The sequence below is a fragment of the Rhinolophus sinicus genome, linkage group LG05 (genome assembly GCF_036562045.2).
Source record: "Rhinolophus sinicus isolate RSC01 linkage group LG05, ASM3656204v1, whole genome shotgun sequence".
NCBI classification, from domain to species: Eukaryota; Metazoa; Chordata; class Mammalia; order Chiroptera; family Rhinolophidae; genus Rhinolophus; species Rhinolophus sinicus.
The window spans coordinates 183,297,794-183,310,741 of NC_133755.1; the positions used below are offsets into that span (position 1 = coordinate 183,297,794).

Genomic DNA, 12,948 nt, shown 5'->3' on the forward strand with positions numbered 1-12,948 from the left:
ATGTAACTGCTACTGAAAGTGGGGAGGGAGACACATGTGCATAGAGTATGTGTTCTCTTATTTCCGAGAAAGAATAGTGCCATTGTTAGTTCTACACCATTAAATTATCAAGAATTATGGACAAATTCCAAATGCCTGAATGCTAGGCCTGTGTGTGTGTGTGTGTGTGTGTGTGTGTGTGTGTGTGTGTGTTAGTGTTAGGAGAGATACAGTTTCTCTCTTCCCATTTAGAGAAAGTGATAATTACGAGGTCTTAGCCTAAGTCATCAGCATGTCCTCACTTAGGGTTCCAGGAAATAGACCATCTCTTCCACATAAACATTAGCAGGATTTAGGTTTATTCCTTTTTTTTTTTAATTTAAAAGAGAATATTGGATGGGTTCCTATGTGAGGCTGGGTCCTGAGCATGTTACACGTTCAGATTTGTTCACTATTGTTTCTTTCTCTCTCTCTCTCTCTCCCTGTCTCTCTCTGTTTCTCTCCCTCTCCTTGTCTCTGTCTCTCTTTCTCTAGCTCTCTCTGTCTCCATCTGTCTCTGTCCCTGTCTCTCTGTCCCTGTCTCTCTGTCCCTGTCTCTCTGTCCCCCGCTCCCCAGTGACGCACTGTGGGGCCAGCTGTGTGTTATGAGAACAGTCCACCCGGACTCTCCAGGGCTTGTGAGGAGAGGAATGAGCAGTGGCGAGAACTTTGTAGGACAGAAGTGGCGTGTCAGGGCTGGCGGACTCCTAGCACAGAAGACTGAAGAGACTCATAGGGGACACTGCCCCAGAAGCTGTAAGCCTCCAGGGCACCTCAACGGCTGGAAAGTTGAAATACAGTTTCGGGTGAAGTGAAAAATGGGGTTGAAACTCCTTAGTGACAGTTCAATCCCACGTACTTATGTACTTGCTCTGCCCATTTTTAAGTAAAAAAACCAAAGTTTCAAAGAACCCAGAGAAGGCAGTGATCTGTTTTCACTTGAGCACAGCTCGTTTCAGCAAGTGAGAAGTGTGAGCATGCTGTTTGACCTTGACCGATTTGAGAAGTAGGTCCCCTGTGCCCCGGGGCCCCACTGAATGAAAGTCCGTCTCCTCCAGGTGCTGGTTACCAGTCACTTGATTGACACCTTCATCCAGAAATGGGGAAACGACCACTGCTGAGCAGTTTCTCCCTCTCGCAAGCGAATGCTCTGAGATGGCACGTGCACCTGCCCTGCCACAGAGCGCCCCTGACCTTCCTGGCCAGGGCCCCAGGGTGTGGGCTGTGGGGACCTGCCGCCTGTGTGAGGGACATGGCCCTGGCAGTCTGCCCTCCAGGGTCATTCTTCCCTCCAGGGATTCCTCTCAGCTTCAGCTCTTGGGTAATTTCTAAGCGGTGCCACTGGGACCCTCAGGGCATTCGGGGAGGGCGTGGGCGTCTTTGCAAGGAATGAAGGAGCCTGAGTTTGAGAATTTCCTTTTCCCTCTTATTTACGACCCGTGGAGGAGGGTCCCTGGACCTTTGCTGAGCCTATTCCTGATTCTCCAGCTCAGACTGGAGGACGGGCTGGGTCCTCTGAGCAGAGCTGTCTCCATCTCATAATGTTACTGGGGCAAATGACGGCAGGTAAACCTGTTCAAATCCACAGGGACCCAGCGGCCCAAATGCCCTGAGAGCAATAGTGAGAACCACAGCTCTGGTTGTCTCCTTTCCCCCTTTCTTTCTTTCCCTTAATGCATTGTTAATGCCCCAGAAGTCGGAGACAGCACGTCTGTGGGGCAGGTGACATTCCAGTCACCACAGCCTTACGATGGTTCCATGTGTCCTGTCACGTGAAGCCTTCCTACGAGCTTTCTGAGATCCGCCCTCTTGTGCGCTGGCCCATGTGGCATCAGGAGGACCAGGCAGGGCTGCGGCTGGAGCACAAGGGTGGGACTGGGGGTCCGGCGTGGGCAGGGAGCGCCGTGCATTGTCCTAGGAGGGCAGGCATGGGAGCGGGCGGCCAGGTCGCAGGTGTCACTGGGAGACACTGCTGTCCCCAAGCGATGTGTCAAGGATATTAGAGGAGCCAAGGCAAGGATGGGAAACCTGGGCACTGCTGTGCGTGAAAGGCCACTGGCATGGTCTCCGCAGGCTCAGTCCCCGGGGAGGGCGGGCCCCTGACGCCAGGTCCACTCCATGCTGTGGGTGACGTGTGCCAAGTGTGAAGAGCTAGCAGGCATTTCGTAGAAATAAGTTTCCTTCAGGGCGTGGGCATTTATTTGGAAAGTGATAATCCAGTTCAAACAAGGGCACATGGATGGGACATGAGGTGGTGGAGCCATTTAGAGAGGGGCCCCCTCTGATCCAAGCTGACACTCCTGAGATCCAGAGGGGTGCAGACACGGTGGGAGCAAGCTCGCAGACGGGTTACACCCTCAGAGGACAACATGGCTGCTCAGACTATTGAAGGTGAAGCAGAGCCCACGCCCCCGCAGGCGTGAGGTTTCACACACGTTCGGCATTCAGAGATTCTCACCTAGAGAATTACCATCATTCAGATGATTGGCAGCTGATGAGGGCACAGAAGTTCAGGGGTTTGGGTGCCGTTTCTGGCAGCTCCTCCCTCCCCTGATGTGAAGTGGTCCTAGATGGCCGTCTGTTTTCTGCTGCTCTGCAGGGCATTTCTTTAAATTTGTTTGGCTTCTTTTCTTTTTCCTCCCTGCAGTTTTTGCGAGTCGATCAAGACAAGGACCAGGACTGCAGCCTGGACTGCGGGGGCTCCCCGCAGAGACCGCTCTGTGCGTCCGACGGGAGGACCTTCCTGTCCCGCTGCGAGTTCCAGCGCGCCAAGTGCAAGGACCCTCAGTTAGAAATTGCTCATCGTGGAAACTGCAAAGGTAAGCTCTGTGTCGTCGCCCGAAGGCCGGGAGGTAGGTCGGCCGCTACAACGGGCCGGCGTGGGTTTTACCTCCGCCTTTGCTAACGTTGTGTAAGTAAGAACTTTTCTGTCTGTGAAGTTTTTTCAGAGCACATAAGGCAGGAGAGTGATTTCTCACTCCATTAGTGCTCTCTTTTCTTAGAATGTTTTATGACATCACGACACACATTTATCCGAGAGTTTCACAGAATGTTTCCAGAGTCTTCTAAAGTTGTTGTCACTGAAGTTTGTTGTTGGTTGTTTCAGCTCTTTCTTATTTCACCGTTTAGCAAATGGGACGTGTACAATTCACCTGGACCGTTGCCAGTGATTTTTTTTTGGTGCTAATTTTATATGTGTAATTTCTGATTTTCCTGCTTTGAGAATCAGACTTAGAATTAAGCAGCTTGCTTAGAACACAGCAGTGAAATGCTTCCCACACTGATGAGAGGTTTGACTCAGAAAAACAGGTTGATGTTTCAAATGTAAACAGTTCTGCTCAGAAAGAGATGTAACTTCTTTACCTTATTCTCTAGGATAGGTTTTCTGGGCGGGAATTTTACCTGTTCTCAGGAATTTTTTTCACTTTCCCGTTCTCGAATACCGAGATATAAGCTGTTTTCTGTTCTCCACAATGAATCGTTTCCACAAAGTGACGGCCGATACTACCAACCACCTAGGTTCAAGGAACTGATTTTCCCAATTTCCCAACCAACTTTTCTTGGGATTCGGGAACAGAAAAGCAAAAATAATTCCCAAGAATGGGCGGGAATTCCCACCCGGAAACCCTGTTCTAGGAGAGAAGAGCACACAGGGCTCTGGGGTGATGGTCTGTGGTTAGATCTGGGGAAGCAGAGCACAGGTCTGCTGGCCACAGGGTCCTCCTGTCCCATCCCCAAGCTTGGCCACGTTGGGGTGATTTGCTCTTTCGTCCTGTCCTAATGCCATGCCCTAGGTGATGAATTTGAGTCACACCCTGACATGACAAAGATAGCATTTCACCTGTCCCTTCGGCCTTGGTGTCGCTCCTGTAGACCCCCTAGGGAATGCTCTGATCTCAGCGCTGAGATCTTGACCAGGGCTGAGATCTTGATGTGGGACAAGCCCTGTCCCCATATGTGTTTGCTGCAGCTCCGTGGGCACTGGACAGGACCTGACGTCCTCTTTCCTCTTTGCTTATGCCTGTAGCTCTGCCTGTAACCGGCGGTTACAAGTTCTGAGGATATTTTCTGCTGCTGTGGTTTGTTCATCATCAGAGTACTTGAGGGCCAGGGCCTGAGCTGAAGCGACAGTGGTTCTGCAGGCAGAGAGCCTGGCACGTTGCTCTGTATGAGGGTGTGGTGGAGAAGGGCTTGTGGGACTCAGGCCACGCCTGCCCTGCGGTCGGATGCCACTGGTGGGGTTGCGCCTCCCCCCACACCACATGCGTCATGAGGGTCCCAGCACAAGGCTGGCACACGTGAGGACATTACCGGAGGGGCTAGGACAGCAGGCAAGCAGACTGTGGGAGCTGGAACATTAGATCTGTAATTTGTTCTGTCCTGGCAGGCGGAAGGGAAGCCTTAGGTAGCTGAGGCAGAAAGAGGGTGGCTGGGTGGAGGTGGCCCTGTGTCGGGCCTGTGTGCCCAGCTCAGCTCACATGACCCTTGCATACCTCCACTGGGCCTTTGACCAGGGTTTCCAGGCCCTCAGGTGACGAGTGTACCTTGGGTCAGCCTCGGTGTGCCCAAGGCCTGGCCTGCTCCAAACGGGACCGGCAGAGTAAAGGAATCAGCTTCTGCCCAATGAAAATGTAATTCCATTTCACTATGCAGGTGGACTTGCAAGGGAAACACGCAGCGGGCAGAGTTCCTTCATACTTGAAGGAATGTACTGCAGTGAGACGGACTAGCATCCTGAGTCCAAAAACACGAGGCTTGTCCTACTGACGTGAGCCTCCTGAGCCAGGCAGGGCCCGCCAGGCAAGGTGTGGCCCTGTGACGGGCCACATGGCATCAGCTTGGGGCTACTTGGAGGGTCTAGTCTTTGGGGCCACCCCCAGACCTGAAAATCAGCCTCAGAGATTGGGGCTGAGGTTATGCATTTCGGCAGCACCCCGACCCTGACCTTCGGGGCGGGGTTGGGGCTCCAGCCCGTTGGGAACAGCTGGTCTGTGATGATAGGGCCACCAAGCGTTCCTGGTCACCCAGGACCTGAACCTGTGGGAGGAGCTTTCGCCTACCTCTGGCCCAAACTGGAAATAGTGTTAATTTGGAAGGTAAAGAGCTATAGCTTTTGTTGAACAAAACCAATGTGGTTCACAAATTAAATTTTAGTAGGGAAATAGTTTTAAAATGTCAAAACACAGATAGGAATGTCTTTCTATAGAAAATTTTCATAAAAGTAAAGATGATAATCATTCAAATTAGCTGCATTTGAAATTATTTCTTTAAATGACATGTACTAGCTACAGTACAAAACATACTGAAACTCTGAATTTAGCGGCAGCAAGCTGGGCGCTTTGTCAGCTAAAGGACGTTTGCTTGAGCTCTGCTGTGGTGGTGGGGAAAAGCAGGACGCAGCTTTAAAGATGGTCCTTTGTGCATGAAAAATTCCTTAGTCTCCCTAACCATCCATTTCCATCCTTAGAAAACAGCAGAAAATACCAGCCCAAATCTCAACCACCTGGTGTCCTATTGTTTGATACGATTATTTTGTCCTTGTAGCTGTTTTCTCAGTGGTCATTTGGGTTTTAGTAAACTGTACGCTATTTTTAATTTCCTTGGAGAAAACGTAAGTGGAAATTCTCAGATTCATTTAATGGAGATACACACACACACACACACACACACACACACACACAATCTTAGTTTGTTCAGGGGGATGCCTGGTAATCCTGAGGCAGCGTCATTCTATGTGATTCTAAAATTATGTGATTAATTAGCTCCAATCAGGTTTTTTCCAGTGGATTCTGATATGTTCCTTAGGATTAATGAACTTAATACTTAGCATTATTTCTTACTGAATGGCTCCCTGAAGAGTCACCTGAATGAGGACAGGTAGGTTTTATTCCCTCTGCATCTGACCCAGTTCTGGTTCAGAGGTACCTCAGGACAGAGCCACCCAACCGGGAACTGCCTCCCCTGTGTGCTGAGATGGCCGTGTCAGCCTTTCCAGGGGAACCTCAGTGCCGGCACACCCAGCTCTCTTCCGACCGTCCTTCAGTGGATTTCGGGGTCCTGCAGTGACAGAACAGCCCACACTGCCAAGGTGAGGTGGCAGAGGGGCCTCCAGGCTCAGTAATGGGGCTCATCCCGTTCCCAGTGGTACCCCCATCACAGGGGCCACGAAAACAGGGGCCCCCAAAACCTCTTGAGCTGCCCAGACGCTGCAATGTGCTTGCTGTGACTTCAACAAAGACCGAGTGAGCCGGGGCCCTGGGAGCCCAGCCTCACGGAAGAAGCAATTTTCTCGCCGGGACACACTCCCAGCGGGAACGGTGTCTCTGTCCACACTTGGCCTTTCGGCCCTAGACAGCTCCGCTCTCGGAGTTCTCGCACCTCTGACAGGAAGGACAGTGTGCCTGGTTGGTGGTCCGGGACGGGGACGATTTGCAGCCTCACCGTGGGCACAGCATGGCCACAGGGTCGGGAAGATGGCAGCCAGCAAGCACACCTGGAAGGGACTGGGCCCTGTCCCTCTGCATCTGCTTCATGACACCAAACACATCGATCACAGGCCGCTTGGCACGGAGCCTCAGGCCTCGGCTGTGGTTACGCACCCCAGTCACCTGTGCTGACAAACAGGGAGCGATTTAAGAGTACATTCAAATATCAGGCGATCTCTTTAGAGAAGCTTCTAGAAGCCATCGCCTACGCCAGCGGAGCCTGTGAGCACAAGAGCTGTGGAAGTGGTGAGTTGTGTGTTCCTTTTCCGACCACGTCCCATTGGATACCCCCAATCCTGTGTCCTGCCGCAGCGGCCAGTTTGGCACCACATTGAGCATCTGCGTTTGGCATCTGTGAGCGTTAGTGGGACCTAGACTGCAGTCCAGGTCTCCGGCTGGAAATCCAAGGCCAGAGCGTCCGTGTCCCACGGCTGGTGGAGGTGGCCTGTCCCCATGGCCTTCCACCTCGGCCCTCTGCCACGCCCACCTGCAGGGTCAAGACCGGCTGCTACTGGACAGGGCGTGAATTCGTGTTAAACACAGATGTCTCCGTAGGTAATACCTTTGTTACCTTATGTGTGTTTGGATCCAGCCTAAGTTTTCTGGATAATTCCCTTGGTGGGCATTCTCACTTACTTCATTAAGCAAATTTCATACCATAAATTTGTAACTCAAAAAAAATGCAGTAAGGGAGAAGTAGGGAAAAATACAACTTACCTCGTAAAAGCAAGTTTAATTTAAATCAAAAGGACTGAAATGAAAGAATGCACAGGTACCCACAGACTTCAAAGTCATGTTCGTTTGGTGCTTCAACTGCCATGGGCAGCAGATGTTAAAGCCCCTTTAACGAGAGATTGTTGGCCAGGCGGTAGGTTTTCAAATAAGAGGGCCATATGCACCTGGGACGTGCCAGGTTTGGGTGAAGCGCTGGGACTCTGAGGTCCTGCTTTTAGCCCTCATCTTGGGGGTGGCCCTGGAAAGGGATTCCAGGCTCTAACCAGCGTTACCCTCCAGAAGCAGCCTTTCGCTTGGACTGGGGCTCATGGCAGAAATAGGACCTCATCACAGGGGACTGTCCTTCACCCAGGCTGCAGTACGCTGCCGGTCACTTACCAGCCCAGCCCCCCAGGTCCAGCACTTGACACCCCCTGGCCTGCCTGAGCCAGTGTGGCAGAACCAGTTCACAGTGAATGGGAGGCAATGTGAGCCCTGCTGCTGACGGGACCTGAAGACAGGTGTCCCCGCTGCCACCTGCTCTGTTCTCTAAGGGCACAAACACTGACATTCACAGCACACCCAGGGGAGAGCTTTCTGCTCTGAATGTGAAAGAGGAGATGACGTGCCCTGATGTCCCTCAGGTGACACGAGTAACCGCCCATGTTCCTCTGCCGATCCCCGTGCGGGACTTGGTGTGTGTTTCGTGGGATCGACTTGGCGAGTGCTGAGCTGCATGTTTTGAGGGCTGGTCACATGTCTGGGGGGGGACAGTCCCGTACGCCTGTCCTTCGGGAAGCACTGGTGTGGAAACAATGATTTAAATATTTCCGTCCCTATTTAACTAAGTTGGATTGAAACGTTTTATGCATTTCACGTGACGATGGCCATTGACCCTGAGTGGACTGAGGGCTTCATATGGAAGAGGTTTCTCATACTTTTTGAGAAATGTGTGGAATTTGTGTTTTTAGAACTCAGCAAACACATTACTGTTTTCTTTTAATCTGAGACCATTGGGGCTGTCTTTCTTTTCAACAAAATGTCTGGCGTTAAATTAAAATAGCTGAAAAAGAAGGAGACGGAGGAGGAGAGTCAAGTGCCAGGAGATGCTGGAACGATGCTGAGATTTCTGGAACTGAAGCCATAACAGACACCTGACCAGGCAGCGTCCTAGGAGTTTTCCGAGACCGAGAGCCTAACATGGGCCAATGTGTAAGGAAAGGAATGTTGTTCCAGAACGTTTTCCACTTTCCGGGTCGGCTGCCAGTGGCTCCTGGTCGCTGTCCTGGCCACCATGGCAGTGGTGGACCCTGTGACCAGCAAGCCGGCACGTGGGACAGGGCTGCAGGAGCCAGCAGGGTCGTGATGGAGGCAGATGGCACCCCACAGCGTGGGGGGCACAGTGACCAGTGCCAGCATTGTGACGCGTTTGCAGAGCCCTGCTCTCTCCCTGTGAGGACCCCAGGGGGACAGGCAGAGTCAGTCTGGCCAAGTAGCCGCCACTGCACAGAAATCTCAGTGTCTGCATTGACCCAGGGCCTTCCCACTGGTCCGACCTGCTCAGACAAGCGTTGACCTTGGCGTTCCCTGAGGAAACCCGTGGCCTCGTGACCCTGGGACTGTGTGCTGAGCCCTCACACCACGGCCACCGCCTGGAACCGTCTCTGCAGCTCTGTCCTGTTGGTGGCGGTCAGAGCAGTCGTTTGGTGTCACACCTTCTCTCAGGGGCTCCCCTGAGGCGAGGGACAGCAAGGGCGCGTGGGTCTCAGGACAGCCCTGACTGTCCTACCTGGGGACCAGGGCCGTGTCAGCCGTCAGCAGCAGCACCTTCCTCTTGGGGACGTGTGCTCCAAGGGCGGCCCACGGATCGGCATCTCGGGATGCTGGGCTCAGTGTGCCTTCTGCCAAGTCCTGTGGGAAAAGACAGCTTACGCTGCTGTGCACGCCTGTTTTAGAAATTCAGTGGAAGGCGGTAACCCACTGACGGTCAGCAGGGCTTGTCATTCCTGAAACGAATGGGGTTGTCAGGTGTCCTTTCTTTAAGGCCCAAGGAGCCCGTCATGGCCATTCTCCACAGTGTTGCCACAGTGTGTCCTCTATGTAGCTTTTACCTACTTTTTATTAAACAATGATAAAAACCTAAGTGTAGTGACTGTCCTGTGACCTGCTCAGGCCTCTTCGCACTCGTCACTGAAGACAGGTGGCGTCACCTTCCCGCCCAGCCTGACAGGAGCCCCACCCGCGTGGCTCTCCACGTGGTGCTTGGAGCAGGAGCACGCCAGCTGGGGCCCAGGGGACCAGGAGCAGCGGGCGAGGAGCTGCGCCCGCATCTTGCCAGCTGCCGGGTTTTCTGGTGCTGCCGGGTTTTCTGGTGCTGCCGGGTTTTCTGGTGCTGCCAAGGTCAGGATCACAGAGCCTGTGAGAAGATGCTTGCTGGGCCTCTGACTGCCTGGGGGCCACATTCGGCCCTGTCGTCTCGTCTTTAAAGTAGGTAGTTGGACCAGAGAGCACTGAGAATCCCTTCTGTTCGGTGATTTTTCTGATCAGAAAAATGTGCCTAACAAGCCTTTACATCAGATGCTTCATCACCTGCCACTCTGCTTAAGCGTGGGATGATGTCGTCTGTGGGGACGGCTGTCGCCTGTAGCTGCGTCTGGGGGCTGGCGGAAGCCCAAAAGGGCACTTAGTTCCTATAAATCAGTTGTTAGCCTGCTGTTGTTTTGTTCAGTGAAACAGGTATTTCATGAAAAAAGTCTATGTGGGCTGTGCCTGTGTGTGTGCGTGTGTGTGCGTGTGTGTGTGTGCCTGTGTGTGTGCGTGTGTGCCTGTGTGTGTGTGCGCGTGTGTGTGTGCCTGTGTGTGTGTGCGCGTGTGTGTGTGCCTGTGTGTGTGTGCGCGTGTGTGGGTGCCTGTGTGTGTGTGCCTGTGTGTGTGTGTGCCTGTGTGTGTGACTCTCTTTCTCCCCAGGCCTCTAGGCCGGGTCTTTGGCCCTGCCTCAGGCTATGTCTATTCGACGTCTTCCTTCTGCAGGCCTGCTGTCTGGACAACCGTCAAGCGTGGTGGTGCTCGCTCTGAGCCCGTCTCTTGCAGGAATCTTACCCAAACCAGTGTCCGTTGGCACCTTCATGGTGTGCTAGCAGGTCTGATGTTGGAAATGTCCCTCTTTATAGATTGAAGGCATCATAACAAGAGGTGGCATCATCGCTCCCATGGTCCAGCAACGATCAGAAACACACAGACTTTTTAAGAATATTAGTGACCAGTTTTCTGCTGGCTGTAGCAATCCCTGGAGTCCGAGTTCATTGCAGTGCGGCCTTAGATCGGCTCGGCTCCCCCCTGGAGGTCATAGCCAGACTTCCCAGGGAAGGTTTGCTGACCTCTTGTATAACGACCTACTTTGATGCTTTGATGGTTGTGGTTATCAGTTATCAGAGAGATCATAGGATCGGTTGTTTCCTGTCGGAATGCCATAAAAAACCATCTGAATAATGTATTCTTGCAATAGTTTGCAGTTTATTTTCATTTTTTCCTTCATGACTTGGCAACCCCCATTAGTATTCAGGGTGTTCCTATTATAGTTTGTTTCTGTCTTCAAGCATTTATAGCTATAATACTTACTAAAAATGAAAACTAAGTTCCTTTTCTCTCCAGTGAAATGTTACAAACTTCACTGAGCGCCTGCACGTTGGTGGGGGACGGGCTTGTGGGGCGTTCTGCCCATTTATCAAAGCACGTCTGTCTGTATTAAGAAGGGAAAAGATATTTCATTTATGCCAAAGAACATTGCAACACAGAATTCTTAATTTTTCTGAGTCTGACCTTCAAAATGATAGGTGGGAAAAGTATCACAACTTTTGAAACACAGCGTCTGTCATCATTAGGTGCCAACTGAAACGAAAGGCATGCCCGCCTGGGGCTCTTTCTGTGCCCACTACCGAGCAGGGCTCCCTTCATCTGGCTGCTCTCGCCGGCCCAGCTCCCACTTTCTAACGCTGGGCTCGCCTGTGCCAGGCCCCAAACTGGGCCACGAGGGCACAGCCGTGACAGCTGAGCTGACCCTGGGGCTTCCAGCACTGTGCCCACTTAATGCCCACTCAGTGCCAGCCTAGACCCAGAGTCAGTGCGTCTGCTGACCGGAAAACTATCTGGCAGAACTTTCACTGTGTGTTAACACAATGGGACGCTGCAGCCGTTCCGCGTTCCCGGGGGTTCCTGCCGCACACAAGGAACTTGTCATGCTCCACCTGTGTTAGCTCCACACCGTGGGAGACAAACGCAGGGGCTCAAGGAATGCTGGCTCACGTTCCCGTCACCTCGGCACTGCGGCGTGCCGGACAGGTGACCCCACAAGGAGCGCTGAGAGAGTGTTGAGTCCAGGGTCACATGCGAGCATCATGTCTGCTGACCTCATTCTGGTCAAGCGCGCAGTCCCATCTGACGGCCGCTTTCCAAATTCCTCAGCAAAGTTCTCTTCCAAGTGTTGCTTAATCCTGTTTGGAGTGATTTTAGCAAAGAAGGAAATTATTTGCTTCCTGATTAATTGAAAAACGTCGTTAGAAACAGCCATTGTAAAGCATCGTCGTTTATTTCTGGTTTATAGCGAGCATTGCATTCTGATAGCTTCTGATGCCTCTTGATGTCTAAACAAGTTTTGTGATCACACTGGAAAAGGAATCTATTTTACTGCTCAACTGAGAGAGCAGATTACTAACCAGGTAAATAAGCTGCTTGCTAAGCTCCTTGTTACTAACCCACCACTCCTCACAATGCTTCCTACAGAAAACCTGTTGGTGGGGAAGCTTGCTGAGCACAGTGGCTCCTTCTGAAGCGCCTGCTGTTTTGGGTAAGAACAAAGCTCTCTAAAGATAGGGGAGCAACTGTGCATCAGATGGTTTTCCTTTGGTCTAGTACAGTGGTTATCTTTCCTTAGAAGAAGATTAAAATAGTATTTTATTGCATGAAGATATTAATATTATAATTTTCACTTGTGAGGGATTTTTCCTACGAGGTAAACACTGAGCATAGAGTTGACAAATCACTGTGAGCCAAAAAGTTACGTGATACCACTTCCTGGCTATTAACAATAAGGAGTGAAAAAGACAAGACATAAATAGCGGTGAGGATGTAGAAGGAAAGCTTTGTCCCGTTTGACAGGGATGTAAAATGGTTCAGCTGCTGTGGAAAATGGGTTAGTGGTTTGTCTGGCAGGTAAACACAGAATCATCATAGGAGCAGATATTGCCATCCTAGGTCCAGATCCAAAAGACTTGAAAACCTGTCCACACAGAAACGTGTCTGTGGGTGTCCACAGCAGCATTACGCTCAGTGGCCAAAAGGTGGGAACACCCAGGTGTCCGTCTACAGGTGAACAGGCGAATGGTGGTTTATCCACACAAAGACGCGTCATTCTGCCGTAAGAAGGGATGGTGTGCTTGCTGGCACACACTTCAATGTGGATGACCTCGAAATATGCCAGCTGAGAGAATCCAGTCACAAAAGGCCACGTCTTCTGAGTCCACGTCTATGAAATGCCCAGAACAGGCAAAGCCATAGAGACGAAGAGCAGCTGGGCAGTTGGGGGAGGGGTGGGAGTGGCTCCTCAGTGGCCTGGGTTTCCTTTCGGGGTGGAGAAAATGTTCTGGAACCCGATGGAGGAGGTGGTTACACAACATTGTGGGCAAGCTAAATGCCGCTGAATCATACACTTTAAAATGGTTAAAATGATGAATTT

At 51.7% G+C, this 12,948-nt stretch overlaps 1 protein-coding gene across 2 annotated transcripts in view; it reads left to right on the forward strand.

Moving 5' to 3' along the window:
• The window catches only part of SMOC2 (SPARC related modular calcium binding 2), a 163,372-nt gene that overhangs the window by 43,951 nt on the left and 106,473 nt on the right, over window positions 1-12,948 (forward strand). For both annotated transcript variants that reach the window (XM_074333859.1, XM_074333858.1), the window contains exon 2: window positions 2,666-2,837. In XM_074333859.1, coding sequence (XP_074189960.1) covers window positions 2,666-2,837 — 172 coding nt within the window. The remainder of the gene's footprint in view (window positions 1-2,665; window positions 2,838-12,948) is intronic.